This window comes from Epinephelus fuscoguttatus, linkage group LG18, assembly GCF_011397635.1.
Source record: "Epinephelus fuscoguttatus linkage group LG18, E.fuscoguttatus.final_Chr_v1".
Lineage (NCBI taxonomy): Eukaryota > Metazoa > Chordata > Actinopteri > Perciformes > Serranidae > Epinephelus > Epinephelus fuscoguttatus.
In genome coordinates this window covers 36416608-36439620 of record NC_064769.1, presented here as the reverse complement: position 1 = coordinate 36439620, position 23013 = coordinate 36416608, and the positions used below count along the sequence as shown (strand labels likewise).

The 23013-nt window shown below is 42.3% G+C and overlaps 1 protein-coding gene across 2 annotated transcripts; it reads left to right on the top strand.

Annotated features, from left to right (window-relative positions):
* Positions 1–6994: 6994 nt before the first annotated feature.
* On the top strand, positions 6995–22952 carry LOC125878674 (3-hydroxy-3-methylglutaryl-coenzyme A reductase-like). Of its 2 annotated transcripts, none has more exons than XM_049560055.1 (19): positions 6995–7110; positions 7662–7865; positions 7968–8079; positions 8192–8279; positions 9612–9696; positions 9818–9923; positions 10060–10166; positions 10253–10372; positions 10482–10615; positions 10710–10996; positions 11121–11269; positions 13540–13734; positions 13875–14033; positions 14142–14299; positions 14908–15013; positions 15124–15294; positions 15449–15589; positions 17039–17197; positions 18864–22952. In XM_049560055.1, the coding sequence occupies exons 2-19, from the start codon at positions 7704–7706 to the stop codon at positions 19104–19106; spliced, it is 2682 nt and encodes an 893-aa protein (XP_049416012.1). In that variant the 5' UTR covers positions 6995–7110; positions 7662–7703; the 3' UTR covers positions 19107–22952. The 2 variants fall into 2 exon arrangements, with proteins under 2 accessions (XP_049416012.1, XP_049416011.1); XM_049560054.1 differs by having other exon boundaries at positions 11118–11269; positions 18864–22949.
* Positions 22953–23013: the final 61 nt, after the last annotated feature.

Genomic DNA, 23013 nt, shown 5'->3' with positions numbered 1-23013 from the left:
AATGTACAGTTTGCATACAGTCTCTTTCAAAATAAAAGCACTATGTCGGTATAACACTGGCTACGGTTACATGATAGCTTCTCATTCGGAATGAAATAAATCTGAATGAAATCATTTGGAATTAAAGTGTTTCCAGGTAGTTTACATGGGAAATATTAATTCCGAATGAGGGTTTACATGGAGATCAGTTCAATTGCTTTTATTCAGGTCTGAGCAAGGTTTGGGGCAGGGAAGGTTTCTGATTGGATAGGGGGCGGGCGGATGTTACGTGTTTACGTTTACCGGAAGAAAACACTGTAGTCCTCGCTCCGGATAACAAGATGTTTGACGACGCCGTTCTTAGTGCCTTTTTCAGGCTTGTTTTGCTTATATTCTTGAAGCAGCAGTACGACAACAACCTTGTTCTGCTAATGCTTCGTCTGTTGAGGAGGAGAAGGGAGGCAGAAGGTGGAAGAAGGGAGATAGAAGACCGTGCTGTGGCGAATGGAAACCGGTGAGTGCAACAAGTCCGACTGCTCTATCTCAGCCCGTTGCTATGCAGCCCGTTGCTATGCACGCTATATACGTCATCGCGCCAGAAGGGCAAGGAAACGAGCATGCGCAGAAAGACCAGAATGAATTTAAAGAGGAATGAGTGTATACATGCACACAAAATTCTTTCATTCAGAATGACAAACGGATTAAACCACCCCCTTTAATCGGATTTAATTTTCAGTCGGAATGACCGTTTTTCAATCGGAATGACCGTTTACATGACCACTTTTAATCGGAATGGCCTTTCATTCATATGATATAAAAAATAAAATCATATATAGATAGATAGATAGATAGATAGATAGATAGATATACACATATATGATTTTATTTTTTTAACTCGGTCACGGAAGTCATTTAAAATGCAGCGAAGCATAATATCCTACTTAAATTAAAACATACTGATGTAACACTCAAATTAGGTTTTTCAAAAGTGCAAGTACACAAAAAACTAAATGTCAGTCCTTGCTTTTCACCTCTAATGATCCAGTGGCTATAAGTGCTTGGTTTTTATTTACATCTTATTTAGCGTATTTGGAGAGCATTTTCCGAGTTAGATCGTCACTTTTTAAACATGACAGGCTTTGTCATAGTGTGCAGTGTTGTACCGACTGTAATGTGGCACTGAGTATGTTTGTAGACTCGTGGAAAAGGAACAAGAAACACTGATAAATATGCTTGGATATTTTCAAGGCAAGCCGAGGGTAACCAGTTGTCTCAGGTCAGCCCAAATCAAAATGTTACCTGGATGCTGACGTAACTTACTAATACCCGAGGAAAGCCGTGCATCCTGTGCGTCTCAGTGGCTCACACAGGTAGACGTGCGGTTAGCGTTATATTGTCTTTTGTTGACGTGATATCGAGTCCAGCTTGAAGCAAATTTGTGTATATCATGTTTTCTTTCCTTTCTTGTTTTAATGTCGCTGGTACGTAGTGCTCACTTACAGAAAAATCGCCAGTAATATGTTGTGTATGTTTGTGAATTTGTGACGAATCTGCTGACGGAGGCGCAGCACATCTGCGGCTGTTCGGTAAGGACACCAGTTAAATTGGAAACCAGTAGGGACACAACACCGGCCTCCTGGTGAAAGTCGGTGGCTGCTGGACCCACCCACCCTACTCGGACTTCTGCTGCCTTAACTTTCGTTATTGTCCCAACACGTTTCCCCCTGATGCAGACAAGCACTGTTAAACAATAATGGCCACCAGCTGCGTATCATGCAGACGTGAAAGGACAGCTTTTGTCGTCTGTGTCTGATGCCAGAAGTCACTGACACAGTCAGTCCCTGGGGTGAGACCGGGGCGAAAAACACAGATTTTTTTTACAACATGAAACTGCTCTATTAAGTGTTTTCACCAGTTTTAATCACTTCATTCGTCCATTTGTTGTGAAGAGATGGAGACCTCTGTGGATAATTCAGTTCTTGGTAAAAACCTCCTGAATGAGTGGATCTCAAGTTATCAGAGAAAAAAGGTGAGCACAGATTAGCAGGTGTTTGTAGCAGCTTGTCTCCAACATGCCAAAAAACATCAGAGAAACCCAGATTTGTAACATGAAACTGGTTTATTCAGTGTTTTTACTCGCGTTAATCACCTGGTGTGTTTGTTTTGGAGAGGAAGTGACTCTGTGGATAATTCAGCTCCTGGTAAAAACCTCCCAAACACTGAACACAGAAGGAATCCTAACACAAACTCAACAGGTGAGGAACCAGGAAAGTAGACAAAGTAGATGGTGTAAAGATAAAACAGGAGGTATAATTTAGTCATATGTTAGTGTTATGGCAGTTTATACCCTTAATGATTTATGATGACTGCCTTGTCTTTCTCTGCTTCCTGTGTGAAAGTGTTTAGCTGCTGTTTTACAGACGCTGTTATTAGAAGCTTAGTTTTAGATTCCAGCATTCAACGTTTTGTTCTCAGCAGACAGACAGACAAATGTAAGGTTGTGAAGTGGCGGATGAAACAGTGAAGGGATAGACAGACAGACAGACAGATCCTTTATTCTCAATGTGTGTTATACAACAAACTTTGTCGGAGCAATCCAGTCAGCAGCACATGAATATGTACTCATGCACCAACACACACTCACACAACCTCATCACATCATTCTCACGACAGCACACACATTTATAACTATATTTGTAAGATATATATAAAAATAAATACTAGGTAAAAACAAGGGTGAGAATAAGTGATATTATTATATTATGATGCATGTAACTTCATGTACAAATAATCACTGAATATTGAGCCTGGACTCACTCCAAAGTCGTTGAAATCCAGCGTTTGGGCAGTGACTTGCAGTGTCAAAAAAGGCATCCTTTAAATCAGCATGATGCGCGGCCGGTTGTCGTTATAGTTTACTGGCACCGGGTGGCGAAATGCAGCAGGACAAGGACAAAAGTTAAGGCGGCAAAAGTCCAACTGGAGTGGGCGGGAGGGGTGGTAGATGGGTCCAACAGCCGCCGACTTCCACCCGAGAGAACGGTGTTTGTGTCCTGTACAATTCTGAAGCCAAACCCTGTTCGTTTTTCCTAAACCCAACCACGTGTGTTTGTTGCTGAGGGAAAACAAACATCAATTTGCGATGTTGTACCGACGTAGTGCTTTTATTTTATTTCGAAAGAACACAATGCATGTAACAGGCTGATGTTTACGCGGCAACAACCAACACACCCAGGGTACCTTGGGCGTTGTATCTGGACGTGGAAAGTCCATGACCAAACGTGAACATGTGACGAGGTCGGAGTGAGAATGTGTTGGTTACAGAGTGAAACTTTATTGGAGCAATATGAATATGTACACATGCACCAAGGCACACTAGCATAAGCTCATCACATCATTTTTCACGACCACACACACAGTCATATCTATATTTTTAAGATATATTATGAAATACTAGGTAAAAACAAGGGTGAGAATAAGAGATGTGATGTTATGACACATCAAACTTCATGTTCATTTGCGATAAAACTCCGAAGGACAGCTTGCTCTCTGTGACTTCATCTTTCAAGCCACCACAGTAAGAAAGGAGCAGAGCACCTGCAGACTCCAAGGGGACCCCTAGTGGCGCCTTACTACCTGAAGACTATTTAAAGTCAGTGCACTGGTAGTTACTGCCATGTTTTATCAGCAAAGAATAAATACTGTGTGTATGAATAGTTTCCATGTCGTTGTTACATCATCAGGATCATACTTCACAGATTCTACTGTCACTGAGTTTAGTCCTCACCACACATGTTGAGCTGCTTCAAACTCTTACGTTCCCCTAACAAAAGAGTCAGCAACCTTTACTTGTCATTTCTGACCAAAAACAGAAACATATTTGAAGGTAACATAGCCTGTTAAGTCTAAATTAGTCTATACTAATAGTCTAAATGAGCGTTCATTAATCTGTTCTACCACAAGGTGACGGCAGGACATTACTTATGATCATTTACTACTTTAACTCTGCAGAGCTGGCAGTGAAAGCGAACAAATCTGTCCATGCACTACTAAACTCTGTATTTTATTATGAGGCCTTTACTTTTTTTGGATTTAGCACCCATAGCTAACCAGCTAGGGAGACTCAAGACGAGCTACTGCTGTCAAGGTTTCAAAGTTTCAAGGAAAAGGTGCCAGGAAGATTTAGATGGAATGTTAAAACATGTTTTGTACTCGGTAGGTAGGCTTCAAATTTTTACATTTGGAGAATGAAGGGATTTCTTTAGGCCTGCAACACTAACACTGAAAAATTGTGATTAAGATGTTAAAAAAAAAGTCATGTCCATATAATTTTTTGTCAAAGCCACAGGGAGCCACAGGTTGCCTTCCCCTGGCTCAACACATCCAGCAACACACCACATGTGGCCATGTGGCTCTTAAGACCTAGTTTACCTTTGAACCACTGCATGTGGGTGAAACCATTATGTGTAAGGTGTGTTTTATTGCAGAAGTCCAAATACTGCTTTGTGTGTTTCTCAACTGCGTGACACTGTAAAAGTCTGAACTTTGGAGCCATATAGCCAACATTATCTACTTCCTATTTACAGTGAAGGGGCACGTTTTATTTGATTAAACTGAACTGAGATAATAATCAAATGTCAACACACCATGAGGAGTGCAGAGCAGCTTGATGACTGCACAGTGAAACAAACAGGTGCAGTTTGCATACTAGGTCTCAAATATGAAAATTTGTCCTGCACAGGCTTGTTAATATTCACTGGATGAAGAATCTGTCTGTTACTGAACTGTGCTTTTGTACATTGAGAGCAATTTAAAACAAAATTCATTATATGTGTGTAAACAAATAAATAATAGAGATGATTCTGATTATTCAACCACCCACATCCCACATGAACCATGTGACCACAACACGAACAAATAAATTAAAGTCTTAAAACTAGATTGTCGTCACTTGTGATTGCGAATGACTTGAACTTCAAACCCCCTAGATTTTGATGTTAGTTTGATATCCAAGATAATATATAATAATGACATCAAGTATTCATATTTTAGTGTCAGATGCACATGAATTACAGAGGAGCAGTTGATGGCAAAATGAAAATCCTAGATCTCAGGCTCCATCAACAATGTTCATTAAATACGTCTGAGACATAAAATAGTCCAGGAAATATAATGAAAAATAAAATAACATTATACTTGTGGTCAGTGTTGGGGACTGACTAGTGACATGTAACAAAATTATGTAATTAAATTACAAATAACTGTTATTGTATTATCCATCCATTCATTCTTTTATTTTCCATTCATTTAGCTCTATTGAAAAAGTACTGCGACCTGTCTGACTCCTCAGAGAGTCAAAGTTTTTTTAGTTATCTGTAACCTATATGAACTCTCCCAAAATATATTACTGTATACATATATATTAGGGATGCACAATAATATCAGCATTTCCTTGGGATTGTCTGATACTGGCTTTGAAATGAACGATCAGAATCAGCCAGCATGCTTTATCTTATTTTACACATTGAATAAATATCAAATACATTGAAAAGTATTTTATTTCATGTCTCCATCTGCTGGTGGGCCGTCACAATAAGAGTATGTATAATATAATGTTTATTCCACTACAGGAGAGACTTGATGATTAATGAAATTAGGCCAAATAACTTGTTATATAACAGCATATCGGATATCAGCAAAAAATCCAATATCTTGCATCCCTAATATGTATATAACATAGTATATCTATAGTCTATAAAAACGCATTGAAAATAAATAAAAGTTTTGAAAAATGTAATGTCATTTTTTCTTTCTGAGTTTCTTCACCTTCACCTTTTTTACTTTCTTTTTTTGCAAAAGTTGATTTACAAACAGATACATATAGACAACACAAAAAAGACCTAATAATAATAACAATAAAGTTTTATAATACTTTATTGAATATCAAAGCCTAATTAAATTGCATAAAAATAATAAACATCTTGAAAAATGTAATGTCATTACTTTTGCCTTTCTGAGTTTCTCCACCTTCACCTTTTGTTTTACTTTCTTTTCTTATGTAAAAGTTAATTTACAAATGTACAAACAGATACATAGACAACAGAAAACTAAACTAAAAACAAACTAATCAAAATAATAAATATTGTATTATTGTACATTTTAATTATATATCCATAGCCTGATAAAATCGCATTAAAAATAAATGTTTTTAAAGTGTAATGTCATTATTTTTCTCTCTGAGTTTCTTCACATTCAACTTTCTTTGATAACTTTTTTCTTGTGCAAAAGTAAAAACAAATACATAAAGACAACAGGAAACACAAAATAAGAATACAAAAATAAAAAAGAACAAATAATAATTTAAAAATAATTATTATTGTTATAAATCACAATTATTATTATTATTGTTATTATTATTATTAATTACATTTGTTTTTCATAATGTCAGAGTTTGTGTAATATGCATCATATAATAATTATTTGATACATCTTTTTTTATTCTTAATATTAGATAAGATTGCTGTATTGTTGAAATTCATTAATAAAGTGCAGGAAAGTCTGTTTGGTTTCTGGCTTTCTCATGAATATGGAATTATCCAAACATAATAAAAAGTTGTATTATAAACATGTTTTGAAGCGTGTTTTTACACATTTTAACATTTAAACATTTTTATTTTAAAATGTATATTTAGTTTCCTTTTTAGAAAATTGGCCACATCCATCCAAAATATTTTGGTGCATTTACAGTGAAATAACTCTTTCCGGTCCACAGAAATCACACTTATGATCAATATTCAGCTTGAATCTTTCTGACATAAACTTTATCAGATACATTTTATGTTATATTTTATTATAAACTTCTTTAAACTTGTATTAAAACTGTATTTATTATAACTTTTCCCATGCTTTCTCTCACCAGAAAACATGAGACAGCTCAGGACGTCACCACTGCTTCCTCTCTGACCACGCCCCGTGACGCACTATCAAGTGACGCAGCGTGACGTCAGCATTTCCGCATCGCCTTGTTAGTGTCGTTGCGTCAGGATGAAGTTAGCTAGCTAAGCGATTTGTGAGAGGGACCTTGTCATGACGGGACGAACTCTCTGACCCCGGAGAAGCTTACATTTAAAAGTAGGTGAATTTAAGACGGGTTTATTGTTCGGTATCAGTTTGAGTGTTCATAAAATGCGGAAGGACGAGGTGACCTTGGTGCTCGGCTGTTTCAGTTAGTCCGGGTGTGACAGCTAACGTAGCTAATGCTAACCGATGCTAGCGCTAGCGTCTGTGAGTAACGGCTAACATGTAGCTAATGCTAACCAACGAAAACAGAAACTGATAGCTTATAACTGTGAGCTGCGGCTCCCACCTGCGTTTCAGTAGCGGATATTACCTGTCTTTATACATATTAAAGAGGGAGTGAGCGAGTCGACATATTTATTAACTTAATCGTTATTTTGAAGATTAACATTCACGGTAGCAAGCCACCAAGCAGAGGCTGTGTTGTGGTACTAACAGCTGTAAGCTAACCACACTGTCAGCAGTCAGGCTTTGATTTGCTGTTGTCGCCTGTTTATTACATAGCAGCGACAATTTGTGGCAACATACATCTCATAATATTGTAAATTAATGTCGCGTGCTGTCTCTTTGATTGGGAATGACTTGACATGCTTCTTTTTAATCAGGCTAGGCTGTGACCTTAGGTAGCAGGAAGGCACCCTGAGACCATGTTGGCACGGCTGTTTAGGCTCCATGGCCTGCTGGTGGCCTCCCACCCATGGGAGGTAATAGTGGGCACCCTCGCTCTCACCGTCTGCCTGGTGTCTATGAACAACCTGGCAACCAGCAACCAGATGTGCACCTGGAACGAGTGCCCCAAAGTCGAGGAGGTGAATGTGGTGTGGGTGTGGCAGCTCATTCTTATACACAGTAGGTGATGCTCAAGACGTGCTAACAAGAACATGTGGCTGTGCTTGTTTTTTCTTTTACAGAAAATCCACAGCAGTGACGTAATCATCCTAACAATCACACGCTGCATGGCCATCGTTTATATCTATTTCCAGTTCAAGAATCTGCGACAACTGGGGTCCAAATATATACTGGGTCAGTGTAATAGGATGTTAAGGCTTGTTCAGTGTGGGAATGTAATGGCTACAGCTTCATGTATCACCCCTTTACTATATATTTACATTGGCAACATTCCGTCTTCCTACAGGTATTGCAGGGTTGTTCACAGTGTTTTCCAGCTTTGTCTTCAGTACAGTGGTCATCCACTTCTTTGGGAAAGAGCTAACAGGTCTAAAGTAAGTGTTCCACATGCACAGTTTTTCAGTAGACATGTCATTGACTTGTTACCAGTTTAAACTAGCTGTTGGAGTCTACCAGTTTGTGGTTAAGGTTAATTGTTTCGTCCTGTCAACTTAAGCCTAGTTCACATTACACGATTTTCACCCTGATTTTGCGTCACAGAGACTATCGTAATGTTTTGAGTGTTCATACTTGGTGACGTGTTTCTGTCAGCGGGAGTATCGCCAATTGCGTTACGACCTGTGTGCACACCACAAGATTTCTCCACCGAGTGGTGACATCACCAGACTACGTTTTTTAACTTGGAGACGACACATGGTAAAGGCATGGATATTCTTCCCAGTGTTGAATCAGATCTGCCTCCAGGGCCTGAGTCCAAACACAACACGCTCCCCGTGATCCTGTGGACACCACCATTGTTGTTGTTGCTTGTCAGTGTTGCCAGATCTTGGGAGAGAAACAAGTAACCAGGGCTATGGAAACAAGCCCAAAAGAAGTGATGGATATATATAGAGAAAGGTGACGTTTAGAGAGCAAGCCCAAATAAGCAACTCTGCTTTAAGCCCAAAAAAAAACGCAACCTGCGACCACCAATATTTGTAAGTGACTTTACAAAAAAACAAGCCCAAAGTCGCAGCTAATAAGCGGACCTGGCAACCCTGCGGCTTGTCCTCCTCACATTTCTTCCGTCCTCCTGCGTGCTGACGTGGGACGTATCCCGCCTCTCATTGGCTGATGCTCTTTGTCAGTCGTGTCAGACTTCTCCAGTCACAGACAAGCGGGCGACTTGCTCGTAGGCTTGTTCACACATGAGGACTTGTCCTGGCAGACTATCTGCTGACTCAGCTCCAACCCAAGGTGGCTCTCAAGATCCTCTGCGACGTCAAAATCGCGGTGAAAATCATGTAATGTGAACTAGGCTTTACCTCAGTTACCACAGTGTGGATACAGTAGGAGAACAAAAGATAAGTAGTATAGCAGTGAGATAAAACAGATAAAATGGTTTGCATTCAAGTTGGTGGTCAGTTCTTGGCAGCTGGGAGTAAAGATTACCGATTCACGTTAAAACTTACTGCAGATCTCTCAATCAATCAATGTGTATTTTAAAGAGACATGATGCTAAAATCAGAGGTGTGCAGCTCTGTCAGATAATCATGAGTTTTTTTAATTCAGTGGTGGTATAACAAAACACCACTAGATAGAACTCTAACATTGTGACAGGACACTTTGACTCATAAGACTGCCACTGTCACTTGTTGAACTATTTGGCTTCTCAACAATGTGTCAGACCTCTGCAGTGAAATAATATTTGTCTCTTCCTCCTGCAGTGAAGCCCTGCCGTTCTTCCTCCTGCTCATTGACCTGTCTAAAGCCTGTGCATTGGCCAAATTTGCACTCAGCTCAAACTCTCAGGTACGCCACACACAACTTGTTTTGGTGTACGTGTGAGCTGTGACTGAAATAAGATCTGTTGATTACAGGATGTTGTTGGGGTGTTAATGACTGTGTGCTGTCGTCCGTGTGTTGTGTATAGGAGGAGGTGAGGGAGAACATCTCCCAGGGCATGGCCATCCTGGGTCCCACCTTTACTCTGGATGCTCTGGTGGAGTGTCTGGTCATTGGGATTGGCACAATGTCAGGTGAGAAACAGTCATAACCGTTTTCCTCCAAAATGGTGACAGCTATGTACCCTTACCCTCTCATATTAATACATTAAATGTTCTGTGTCGAATTGAGTGGAATATTAAATCATCACTATCTTCGATTGTTTTCCAGGTGTGCCTCAGTTAGAGATCATGTGTTGTTTTGGCTGTATGTCTGTCCTCGCCAATTACTTTGTCTTCATGACCTTCTTCCCTGCATGTGTGTCCCTGGTCCTGGAGGTAAGGAATATGATATGTAATGTGTGGAAGAATTATAGTCTGAAGTGAATCCTCTGCACGCTCATGCTGCATGTCTGTGTGTATAGCTTTCCAGGGAAAGTCGTGAGGGCCGCCCGATCTGGCAGCTGAGCCACTTTGCCCGTGTGCTGGCTGAAGAAGAGGACAACAAGCCCAACCCTGTGACCCAGAGGGTTAAAATCATCATGGTGAGAAGCTGTAAACAAAACAGTTTTAAAATGTGGACCCTTTTGAAATAAGACTAATGAAGCTTGTAACGATCTAACTGAGATATCTATTACATGATGTCCTCCTCAGTCTCTGGGCCTGGCCTTGGTTCATGCTCACACTCGACTAGCAGCTGAGCATCCAGGTCATAACCGCTCGGCGGAGGGGCCCATAGCGAAGAGACTGGACTCTGGTGGCACCGTGTGGCCTCTGAAGCTCACCAGGTAAACGCACCGCTCAGTCCATAAATACATTTGCCTGTTATTGACCCCTGTGCGTTAACTTACTGATGCATGTCTTCCCCTCACCTCCCAACAGTATGGACCTGGAGCAGGTGATAACTCTCGGTCTCGCCCTGCTGCTCGCTGTGAAGTACGTCTTCTTTGAGCAAACAGAAGCCGAGTCCTCCCTGTCTCTCATGAGTCCCATTATCAGCTCTCCCACGACCCAGAAGCCGAGGTTGGCAGGAGACTGCTGCAGGAGAGACTTCCCAGCCCTGAAACCCCACACAGCCATGAACGTTACCTTAGCAACTAGCCGTGCTTCACCAGTTGTCTCAGACTCTCAACTTTCCCCTGAGGCTGACTCGGCGTTCAGAGAGAAGGGTGAGGATTATAATTGGTCCTGCTAGCTTTGTAACGTCGGAACTCAGACGGAAAAACAAAAACTCTGATGTAACTGTCTTGTTGTGTAGCGTGACTTTTGTCTCTCCTGTTTCCTCCACAGCAGAAGCAACACAGCCTCCAGCAGCCCCGGTGGAGAACGGCTCCTGTGTTCCACACTTTGGGGACTCTTTTGCTCCAACGCCTCATGTTCCTCAAAGTAACTCAGAGGTGCGGTCGCTGGAAGAATGCATGGCCATCCTCTCAGATCCTCAGGTAAGCTGCCAGAGCAGATGGAAATCCTTACAGAAGATCACTTTACAGGGTTTGCACAAGGTGTTTAAAAAGTTTTAAAAGTCCTTCAAATGAACCACATAATGCTGCCGTATAGTTTGAAGGGGTGCACCGATTTATCAGCTGAACAGTGGTATTGACAAGTGTTGGAACGGTTCACCAGTCTCAACGTATACTGTGATATAAACGCTGATGGTTATTGTACCATGTGCATTTGCTTATCTGTGATATTGAGGGGAAAGAAATGAAGCTGGACAGAAAATCTCAACTTAATTTTAGTTATTTTCAAAAGGGAGACTTATAACACATAGTTCTATTAAAAATTGTTTGTGCAGTTTCAAATATAGTGATAATACGTTTGGTTTAATCCAAAATAACCCCTCCGTTTTAACTCCTTTATGGGTCATTTTGACTGACAATACAGATTCTTGAATACCATGAAATTGCGACATTGCCTGCGACTGTTAACATACCGTGAAAGCCCTAGTGTCAGGCGGTATTCGGCTTGTTGTCTGCCATCGACCTATCTGCAAATAAGATGATCTTGACCGATGGCAGCGGCAGATGCTTTTCTGTTGTGTCACACAACATTTTTGGGACAATCAGAGATCTTCCCTGAGATGCCGTCACGACAAAGACTTCGTAAACTCACTATCAGCTGGTGGCTGAAACTATTTGCTAATGGAGGTTGCATTGAGTCACAATATGATGCTTTCAAGCTCTATTCAGTAAAACAAAGTATTGGTCGATGTTTAGTTATAATGTTCTCATGATGTGTTTATGGTAATCTTGTAAAATGTAGTTTTGGAGAGAAACTTGAAATTCAGCTGTTTGAAGGAGAAATTTGTTTTGTTTTCACAGTAATATAAGATATAAAATATATAATAAATATTATTAGAGAGAGAAATGCGATGTATATTGAAGCAGTTATTTTAAAAAGTAGTTTTTCGTGTAGGCCTGTCACAATAACAAATTTTGCTGGGCGATTAACTGCATCAGAAATTATTGTGATAAGCGATAATATTGCGTAATATTGTGCTTTTAAGACCATTGTTATTATTGTTGTAATTTTGCTGTTTTTAGACCATTTTTTAAACTTATATAATGGTAAAGGCATAATGATGCAAGTACACTCTTTAAAAGAGAAATTAACATTTATTTAACAAGAATATTTACAAATGCAAAAAAAAAAAAAAAAATATATATATATAATTATCCGAAATAAATAAATAAATAAATAAATAAAGACCTTATAAATACAAAATAATAGTCTGTCAGTCTCTCACTCTCAGGTGTGCAGTTAAGTTGGTCATATTTGCTCTTTTTGTTGAGATGGTTTTAGAACAAACCCGGCACATTGGCTCGTCCACATTACTGTGCTCGCCTCTGTCATTTGGTTTAAATCCCAAACACTCCCACACAGGGGCCGTGGCGTTTGGTTTAGGAACAAGTTCCATGTCTTTCTCTTACATTCAGCTGTTTTTTTTCCTCCGCCTCGTCTCCCCCTCATGAAGATCGCACTGTGTGTGTGTGTGTGTGTGTGTGTGTGTGTGTGTGTGTGTGTGTAGCCCAGCCCATAGCCCCGCCTCCCCCACAGAGACAAAAACACTTGATGACAAGAGCTTTCCCTTCGGTCATTACGCTAATGAACCAACTCACCTGGCTGCCAGACGATGCACGGCAGTGAATGCTCTTGTCATCCCGTCTCTTTGGTGGAGAGAGACGAGGAAAACAAACACGCATGAATATGGCAATTAATCGCCGCCGGTAAAGTTACCGTCTCCCTTTAAATTTACCGTGCAGTTAACAGACTTATCGCATATCGCGACAGGCCTATTTTCGTGTGAAAGACGGTTATTTTTCAGGTGGTCACAAAAGTTGGTATGACTGAATTTGTGCTAATTTGTGCTCAGAATTTCACAATTGGTGCATCCCTAATATTTTGACCAGAGCTCACCATGTAGAGTGGTGAAAGTGAAACTTGAGGTCCAGCTGGCGTCGTTTCCCTGTGCTTCTTTCAAATGTTTTGTTGAGGATTTTATACAGTTATGCCTAAAAAGTGTGATAAGTAGCCCCTCACTAAAAAGAGACGCAATCACACCATTAACTGATGTTTGATAAGTATTTATATTTGGAAATGAATTACTTGCTTTGTCCTTAAATAAAAAAATAATGCATGAAGAAGGACTTAAAAAGTTGTCTGAAAGTCTGGCGGTTTGAGAACTCATCGATCTGCTTGTGTTGCTTTCCAGAGGGGCGCCCGTTGTCTGAGCAATGAAGAGGTGATGAACCTGGTGACCTCACGTAACATCCTGAACTATAAACTGGAATCTGTCCTGGAGAGTCCGGAGAGGGGCGTGGCCATCAGGAGGGAAATGCTGTCACCCAAACTGCCTGTTGTCTCCGCTTTGGCGTCTCTGCCTTATAAGGACTACGACTACACTAAGGTACCGGCAGCATGGACCTCTTTCACATTCTGTGGCGTCTGATCTACATTGATTTTCTTATATTTTCAACAAATAAAATGTTTGTGTTCATGTTGCAGCTGCTGCGTTGTGTTTATTGAGTCTGTGTTGTTGCCCTGTAGGTGATGGGCACTTGCTGTGAGAATGTCATCGGCTACATGCCGGTGCCAGTAGGAGTGGCTGGTCCTCTCCTGTTGGATGAGAAGCAGTTTTACATTCCCTTAGCGACCACAGAGGGCTGCCTGGTAGCCAGCACTAACAGAGGATGCAGGGCGCTTTCTGTAAGTGAGGGATGTCTGGCTGTAGCTGTTGTTTACTCTGTGTGTGTGTGTGTGTGTGTGTGTGTGTATATACGTGTTGTTCTGACTCTGCTCTCTCTTCCTGTCCAGCTGAGCGGGGGTTGCCGAAGCAGGATCCTCGCTGACAGCATGACCAGGGGTCCTGTGGTGAGGCTGCCCTCAGCGTGTCGGGCGGCAGAGGTCAAAGTCTGGCTGGAGACCTCGGACGGATTCAGCATCATCAAAGAGGCCTTCGACATCACCAGCAGGTCGGTGGAAACGCTGTGACACAAAGCACTCACTTACTCAGCCAAAAACAGGACAGTGGTCGTTTCGGTTGTGGATCTAACCGCACACAAAATAGTTACAGTCCACTTGACTCCTGTGCGCTTTCATCGGCTCCATCGTGAACCAGTTGAGAAGAGGCCTGCCCTCAGTACAGTCATATTCAGCAACTGCATTTATTCCACAAAACCCCAGCCTAGTGTTCACTGTGACTGGTATAGATTTTTTCAGGTGACTAAAATATGTTTTGCTGCGGCCCCCTTCCACAAGCAGTACGTTGCTTAGTTTCTGTGCCAGTAGATTAGTTTTATCAAAGACGATAGCGAAGCAGCACAGCACATAAAATAAGCACAGAAATGTCAGATAGGTCGAACACTTGTGTGAAACTCTCTCTCTTAAAACTCTACAGTTACGGCTGAAAACGACAACAGAAATAAACAAGATTGCAGATTTCACATCTCTCAACAGTTTAAATCAGTTGTCAGCCTGTTAATGATTGTTGTTAGTGTGACATCATGGTGATTTGGGCTGTAAAATGTTATCTTGGTTTTGGAGGAGGTGCAGATCATAAATGAACTTTTGCTCTCTGCAGGTTTGCTCGTCTGGAGAAGCTGCTGGTGGGCTTAGCCGGGAGGAACTTGTACATTCGCTTCCAGTCTCAGACAGGAGACGCCATGGGCATGAACATGCTCTCCAAGGTACGACCAAATGTTGCACAGCAGTCGATTTAAATGCAACTTTTGCTCCTGCCTTGTATCTGCAGAGCTGTAGATACTGACAAGTGTCTGTGTGTGCTGTTTCTCCTCAGGGGACTGAGCAGGCGCTGCAGAGACTCAAGCAGCAGCATCCAGACGTGGAGGTGCTGTCGGTCAGTGGCAACTATTGCACTGATAAGAAGTCCGCTGCCATTAACTGGATCGTGGGCCGGGGGAAGTCTGCTGTGTGTGAGGCCACCATCCCTGCCAAGGTGGTCAGAGAGGTAAAGACAACTAAAACTAAACTCCTCTGTCTGCATTGAAGTTGTAACAGTGGATTTACCTCTTCGCTCGCTAAAACCAGTCCTGTATCAAGCAGATCACAGATTATTTAATTACTTCATTTCTCACTACAACCACCCATGCATGTGTCCGTAGGTGCTGAAGAGCAGCACGACTTCTCTGGTGGAGCTCAATGTCAACAAGAACTTGGTGGGCTCGGCCATGGCCGGCAGTATCGGGGGCTTTAATGCTCATGCTGCCAACATTGTAGCAGCCATCTACATCGCCTGTGGACAGGTAAATGATCACTCAGTGTGTTTAAGTCTGCATTTTACAAACAATGTGCGGAATAAATCCTTATTTCATTCAGATGTGAAACATGCAGTATGTCCCTGCTGTCTCTCTGATGTTGCTGCCAGGCCATTAAGTGAATGTCACAAGTAACAACAGGACATAAGTATTAAAAATAACCATGTATAACTATATCTATGCAGTTATAAGTTAAACACACATTACAAAGTAGAAGTCAGCTGCAGATCTCTCCAGCTTGATTTCCGTCTCTGGCGAGCTCAGTACGTGGAGTTTGTTTAGTCTCCAAGGTAACGGATATAACAGCAAGGGGGACAAAGTTCAGGGTATAATGCAAGTCCTGATTGTGTGCATACTGCATGCAGCGGTGCATAATTTTTGAAGGGCACCTGCAGGACCTAGTACGGGTGGCAATCTCTGGGCACCTCACAATTCAATTCGATTCCGATTCCAAGGGCAACGATTTAAATTATAAAACGATTCTCGATTCTAAGACAAGCCAGTAAGAAAATTTACACTAGATATTGAAAAACATTATTGTAATAAAACTGGGAATACATATCCAGTGCATACAAACTCTGTTACTTACTGTGGTTGAGATGATACACTCCACCAGTCCATCCTCCTCGTCCACAAATCTCAACGGGATTCTCCAGTCCCTCGTTGACCTTCTCGACATTCTCCTCCAGTAGTTACAAAACTATAACTGACTATAACTATCTATGAACTATAAAAACACCAACTATTGCAAAAAAGACAAACGATGGCAAAACTACGAACTATAGTGAAAACACGGCCAAAAACTCGGCATAAAAAAGCTCTCAAAAAACCACAGATACTGTTGTTTACAACACTAAATATTATTTACAAAGAAAACGCCACTCAAACTTCACTAAAACTCACCAAAACACTGCTAAGTCCCTCCAACTTGCACTCTCCTGGTCAGCTGTCACTCTCCTCCTGCTATGCTCACTTCCCTCCCCTCCTTCACAGGTAATGACGTCACTACTGTAATGTACCTTCTCAGCTTTCAGAATCCGTTGGAATTACATCAGTAGTGTGAGTGGTCGAGGAGTTAATTTGAAAAATAAATATAAAAATAAAATTAAAATCAATGATGAGTTTTCCACGACAGACAAGACAGAATCTCGATGCATCTAAAAATCGATCCCCCCCCCCCCCCCCCACTCCTAGTACCTAGTAACAGTAAAAAGAAAAAGTATGAGATTCAGAACGCACCCATTATCCCCACCAGTGTAGTGCTGTGCACTACATCACCTCAATACAGCGTCTCTGTATCAGTTCAGTAGAGAAATGTCTGCCTTTTTGACGGTGTTTAAATCCCACAGTCCGGATTTCTAATTATCCTGATGTGATACTCGCAAAGCCTGCTGTGCATCACCTCACCCCCTGAGTGACATTGCTGTGTTGTTTCAGGACCCGGCTCAGACCGTGGGGAGCTCCAACTGTATCACTCAGATGGAGGCTGCTGGTCCAGACGGGGAGGACCTGTACATCAGCTGCACCATGCCCTCCATAGAGCTGGGCACTGTGGGAGGAGGCACCAACCTGCCGCCACAGCAGGCCTGTCTGCAGGTAATGTCACCTGAGCTTACTCTACACAAGTGGACAAGTTGTGATTCATTATTTGGTCGTGTATTTTTCAACTGACTCTAGTTTAAAGTCACAAAATGAATGAAAGTTTTTCGAAAATAACAAACAAGCTGTTTAGTCCTTTATTTTATAAATCCATTGATTGTACACCAGAGGAATGCTGGGAAAAAAGGATTTCTTTAACTGCACAATATTTAATTTTTATGGGTCTCATGAGCAATGCTGTCATTGCAGTCAGTTTCTCCTGGTTAGGATTCCTGTGGTGTTCATTGTTCAGGAGGTTTTTACCGGGAGCTGATTCATCCCATAAACAGACCCGGCGATTTAAACACGTAACACAGAATATTGCAGTTTTACGCACGGTAGTGTCACGGTAGACTGGTTTTAACAATAACCGTTCAAAAAATGAATATTAATATCGTGTTAATAATGCACCGAGTAAATAGTCCAGTGCTTCTTGAATCATTTCGGTGTCTCTCCATTCTCGCTTTTTCTCCAACTACAAACACTCGTATTTTTGGTGTAATTTATTCACCACAAAAAAGACAAAATGCACAATAAACAAAGTGAAAGATGACTTCGACTGATAGCATTATTGGTAGTATTATTTTAAGTAGTAGTATTTATTTTTATATTTGTTTCTATTGGTGTAATTGTGTAGTAAAAATCCAATATTATTCCAGCCCTAGTTTCACATTAAAAATCAGTGTTTCTCCGACTCCGTTCACCTACACGCCCAGCTCCTGCTGATGTGTGCTCACCTTTATTTTTGGGATTATCTTCAGTGGTCTCTTCCTCTCCAAAACAAACAGACTAGGCTTGGGCGCTGTCTAATTTCTCATACCTGTATACCGTTCCTAAATTTTATCGGGGTATACGGTATGTTACGGTATGAGTGTGCGGCGCTATATTTGACCCCGGCCCAGTTAGTTTGCTACTCTCTGCCAGCTCTCTTAGCTTTTTCAATAGAATAAAAAACACAATAGAAACTCACAGAATGTTAGGGAGTGCAATGTTAACATCTGAGAAATACAACTGTACACTTTTTTCCTGTTACTCATCCAGTTAGTCCGCTGTTCCAACAATCACCATCTCTATTTCGATCGAAACAAACCCTTAATTCACTGAGTCAGATGTAGAAAACGTGCTGGTCCCTCCTGGTCGTTGCTGGCAGGCTGTTTGCAGTCCTGGGCACCAAAAAAACCCCCAAAACCCCACACACACTGCTAATGCAGTAACCGTGGCCTGGGCGCTATTCCTGGATCACTCTGTGTTGCAGCGTCTTTTAGCTCAGCTGCCTGCTCCATCAGTAGAGACCGCAGACTGACCTCTGGTGGCGCAAGCTGTGCACTACATACAATGAGTTTGATAACGAGAGGAGTGCTTGTATTTATGACGGTACTGAAAATCATACCGTCTGGATTTCTCAATACCCTGTTAAACTTTGACTGATGCTTCAATCACTCAAATGACATGCAAGTCATCAGTGATGCTCAGACATGTGACAGACGCAGTTGCTAGAGAGCAGGAGGCCGTGATGACCCTGCAGGGACTGAATGTTTAACACAGCTGATGAATGAGGAAGCATAAACCTGCTGGACTTGAGGTCTGTGAGATTAGTAACACTGTTTTCTATCTGTGTCTCCAGATGCTCGGTGTCCAGGGCACCAGCTCCAGCCAGCCAGGAGAGAACGCCCGGCAGCTGGCCCGTGTGGTTTGTGCCACCGTGCTGGCAGGTGAGCTCTCCCTGATGGCCGCCCTCGCTGCTGGACATCTCGTCAAAAGCCACATGACCCACAACAGGTCAGATATTTCACTCGCGTCGATGTCTGCCAGATGTGAAATAAACCCGTCAGAAAAACCTTCGTCAAAGTCGGAGACAGCTGCGTGACAGAAGATGACAACAGCCCGTCTTCAGAGTCGGCCAGACGTGAACAAACAAAGCAAACTTGACGGTGAGAACTGAGAGGACTGAATCGTCTCCTAATGACGTGTTTCTGAAGGGAGTGCTGTGGGACATCCAGACGTGGAGGACTAATAATCTGATATTCAGACCACAGTGTGTGTGTGTGTGTGTGTGTGTGTGTGTGTGTGTGTGTGTGTGTGGCCCCACTGACTGCAGACTCTTCAGGTTGACATGTGATGTTGAGGTTCCTTATCTGTGCCATTTGTCTGCAGCTGATCGTTGCAGTCGTGTTTGTGTTGTCGGCACTGATCTTACAGACAGCTGTGAATTATTGATGGGGTTTGGATTGGTTAAATCCTCTGTGCTGCAAGTCTCGATCGAGTATCCTGTGCCTCTTTTAAGAGTCGTATGGCCAAAAGCGAATCGCTTCTCCTAACACACAGTGGAAAGACAAAACTTCCAGATTAACTCTTGTCACCTTTCCTCATCTGTAACACATGAAGATCTTCAGACTGCTGCAACATGATTTGTCTGAGATCTCTGCTGTTGCCAAAAGCTCGCTGGAGACTTGCTCGGTGAGGTTTGTTCGAGTTTAAAATGCCAACGTTCTGCCTGAATGTATGTCGTACTAAATCAGTGTTGCAGGATATCAGTTGCACACCCCTTCCTGAGTTAAAGCCTCACTCCAGTGTGTTTTGGCGCAGTCGTTCTTGATCATGTTGCTGAGCCACACTGTTCGACTTATTAAATATAATTTAGTTCTCAACGTTTAAAAAAGAAGGTTGTTTCTAAAACGAGAAGACGGCGTATGACTGTAGTCAAAGCTGCAAGATATACGTCATCTTTGAAGCTTGTGCTGGTGCACTCTGATGCCTCTTTGCGTCCAGTGCCATCTGTTACCCAGGAGTACATTTTCTTGGTACTTTACTGTAATAAAAAAACGTAGTTTTAAATAAGCTGCAGTTAACATGCGTTTTTGCTCCTCTGCACTTTTCTGATCCGACACAGAGCGTCTCTGTCCGTCTGCGTGCTCTCTGTTAAGACATAAGTGACAAATATGTGAAAGTACCGTATGTAATTTAAAATCATGATCACGAACGACAGTGATATGAGGCTGTTTCTACATTAGAAAAGAAAATAGACCCGATAAAGCGATAATTCCGGTTTGCTCGGCAGCTGACGGAGCTCTATAGCCGGCTTTCCAGCATTTTCCCCTTTACAGTGCTTCCACTTCCTGTCTGAACCCCGCGGCTCAGCAGAGCTCCATTGTCTCCAACGCAAAGCTGGAAAACCCTTGCGGCCTTCAAGGTGCTTTGCAGTTCTTCCATCTCCTGGCGTTCTCACCTAGGAGCGCTTTTAGGTACCTAAATTTGGCGCTGATTGACTTAACATGAATCTGTAACTGGCAGTACCTACGATGGTGTCATTAAAAGTACCCGACCCTAATCAGAGCACTGTTTGTGTAATAAACGTTCACATTTGAAGACGACAGTAGCTGTCTAACGGGACGTACACCTGCGGCGTCTTTAACCGCCTGGAAAACGCGAGGTCGTTACTTCTGTGTCTTTTCCTGGCCAGCTTTCAAGAGCAACCTTAACAAGCACTGTATCATAGCCTGTTTACATGAAATCCTGTCGGTTGTGATTGGTTGCTCCTTGTCACATGACGTGATGTGCGCTGCTGCATTACCTCGGGGTGCAGCGATCGTACTCTGCAAAATAGGCGCTCCGGCGTTTGAGCGTGCGTCCTCATTGAAAACAACGAATTTGAGCATGCAAAAAAGGCGGCATGTGTACGGCCATAATGTTAAACTTTGCCAATTTCCAAACAGTTTCAACATGGTGGTGTGTGCAGATGAAGTGTTTGGCGTCCCCCCGATCTGCGAGTGCCTGTAGCTCCCCGTTCATTTGCCGGTGGAGGTCCCAGCAGACTTTTGCCGGTGGATGTGCGGCAGCCTCTAGGTGCTGTCTGCAGGCTTTTATTTCATAACTCATGTTGGAAAGATTGCAGTCGCTCGTCCTGCTAATATCTGTGCTATGGCTTTGAAAGCTACTTAAACAGTAATCCGGCTGCCTCTGTAATGGATTACTTCCCGCTACTAACCACACCCCCGTTCTCTGTGTGATCACTGAACAACAGGAAGTATCAGAGTGTGGAGTGGGGCTTTCAGGAGCTACTGTATACTGTGTATACTGTAGGATCACTGTGGCTGCTGGTTCCAGGAAGGAAAGAAAAGCACCTGCCGACAGATGTTTGTGTCACAAAGTGACCTGATTGGATGAACTGTTACAGGCGGGTTGTTGTTCTGTGTGAAGGCGAATAGAAGAACAGGACTCAGAACTCAAAGCCATATTAACTCATTTAATAAACGTTAATGGTACACCGTTGTCTATGTGGAATGACTGGAGGCGTCACTGACATCACATACTGCAGGTTCTTATTGTCCTTTTGAGAAAGCACTGACGCACAGTCGTGGCCTTACGCACAGCATGTTCTAGATAGAATATTTAATTGTAAAGGGACAGTTCACCCCAAAATCAAAAACTTATCTCTTAAAGGGCCAGTGTGTAAAATGGGTTGAAAACAGTGACATCAGAGGTCAAATTCTAGAGTGCAGGGCTCACTCGCTCACCCCTCCCGTCGGGTAAATGACGGTGGCCTCGTAGGGACAAAAAGCCTTGCACATGAGTTTTTCAGGAGTAGGTCTATCTAGCGACGAGGTGAATGTTTATTTAGAAATCTAAACCATGTTACGATATTGTAATGAATCCCTCACGAGCAGGAGACCAGAGGAGCGTTCGGGAAAAAGGCCAGTTTATTTGAGCACTCCAGAAACTCCGGTAACACTCCAGGGGGTAAAAGACTCCGTCCCAAACTCTGACTCCTCTAGCATAACACACACACACTTCATACACACATAGTCGTTTACCATACCGAGTGGGGACCCCCTCCCCTCTCTGCTCCGTGTACCTCCAGCCCGCACACTGACTGACAGCGTAGCCTGTAAACAGAGCTCAGCTGTTTATTTAGCCTAGCGATATCTCCGGACTATAGTAGCTGCAATGGACGACTTTGAACGCGACTTTGAAGAGTTTCTTGTAGCGGACACAGACCCAGAGCCATACCTGTTTGAGCCGGAGCATACAGATGAGGAACTCCATGTGTTTGATGCTGAGCGGGCGAGAAGAGAGGCTGAATGCACAGAATGGGATTCGGTGCTACTGCTACCATCGCTGGGGAGATATATCACCAGCAGGAAAAGCGCCGCAGAGAGTGCATCACAAGGAGTGAAGTTGCGTCTTCTTTTCCTCGCAGATGACGGTTCGGGTTCATTCTCTCATGTTGCGTGGAAAGTGTGGTCCATTCACAAACTTTATAACTAAAAAAAACTTTTTACGACTCTCTATCGACGAACTACTAACACTCTCTGCTGTTTCCTCCTCCTTCTTCCTTCCTTCCGCTGTCTTCGTTGGTTCAGTTATACACGCGAAACGTGTTCTCTGGCTGGCTGGATTGTCCGCTCGGTCTGCCTTACATACATGGTGGCGCAAGATGGCGACCTCTCTAAAGCGAGGCCCTTGCTATATTAATATATATAAAAGCATAATTATAAGGCTACGAAAACCAAACGAATTTTATTTTATAGCAATTATACACTTGTATAAACATATTAATGGGTAGAAGATTCAGATTCAGATTCAGATTGACAATAAACCATGCCAAATATTACACACTGGCCCTTTAACTGTAGGGCTGTCCAGGTTTGATTTTGGGGTGAACTGTCCCTTTGAGCTATTCATTTGAAAAGACTGTACTATGTTTAATTTAAATTAAATTAAACTGAATGCATAACACTATGTGCTGATGTCTCTGTGTTTCTGTGACGTGAACA

What these genes read in the sequence shown, in the direction of transcription:
- LOC125878674 (XM_049560054.1), top strand. Translation starts at nt 7,704, where the DNA reads ATGTTGGCACGGCTGTTTAGGCTCCATGGCCTGCTGGTGGCCTCCCAC. An exon ending in GGGGTCCAAATATATACTGG is followed by an intron (nt 8,080 to 8,191) that starts GTCAGTGTAATA and finishes GTCTTCCTACAG; the next exon opens with GTATTGCAGGGTTGTTCACA. An exon ending in GAGGATGCAGGGCGCTTTCT is followed by an intron (nt 14,034 to 14,141) that starts GTAAGTGAGGGA and finishes CTTCCTGTCCAG; the next exon opens with CTGAGCGGGGGTTGCCGAAG.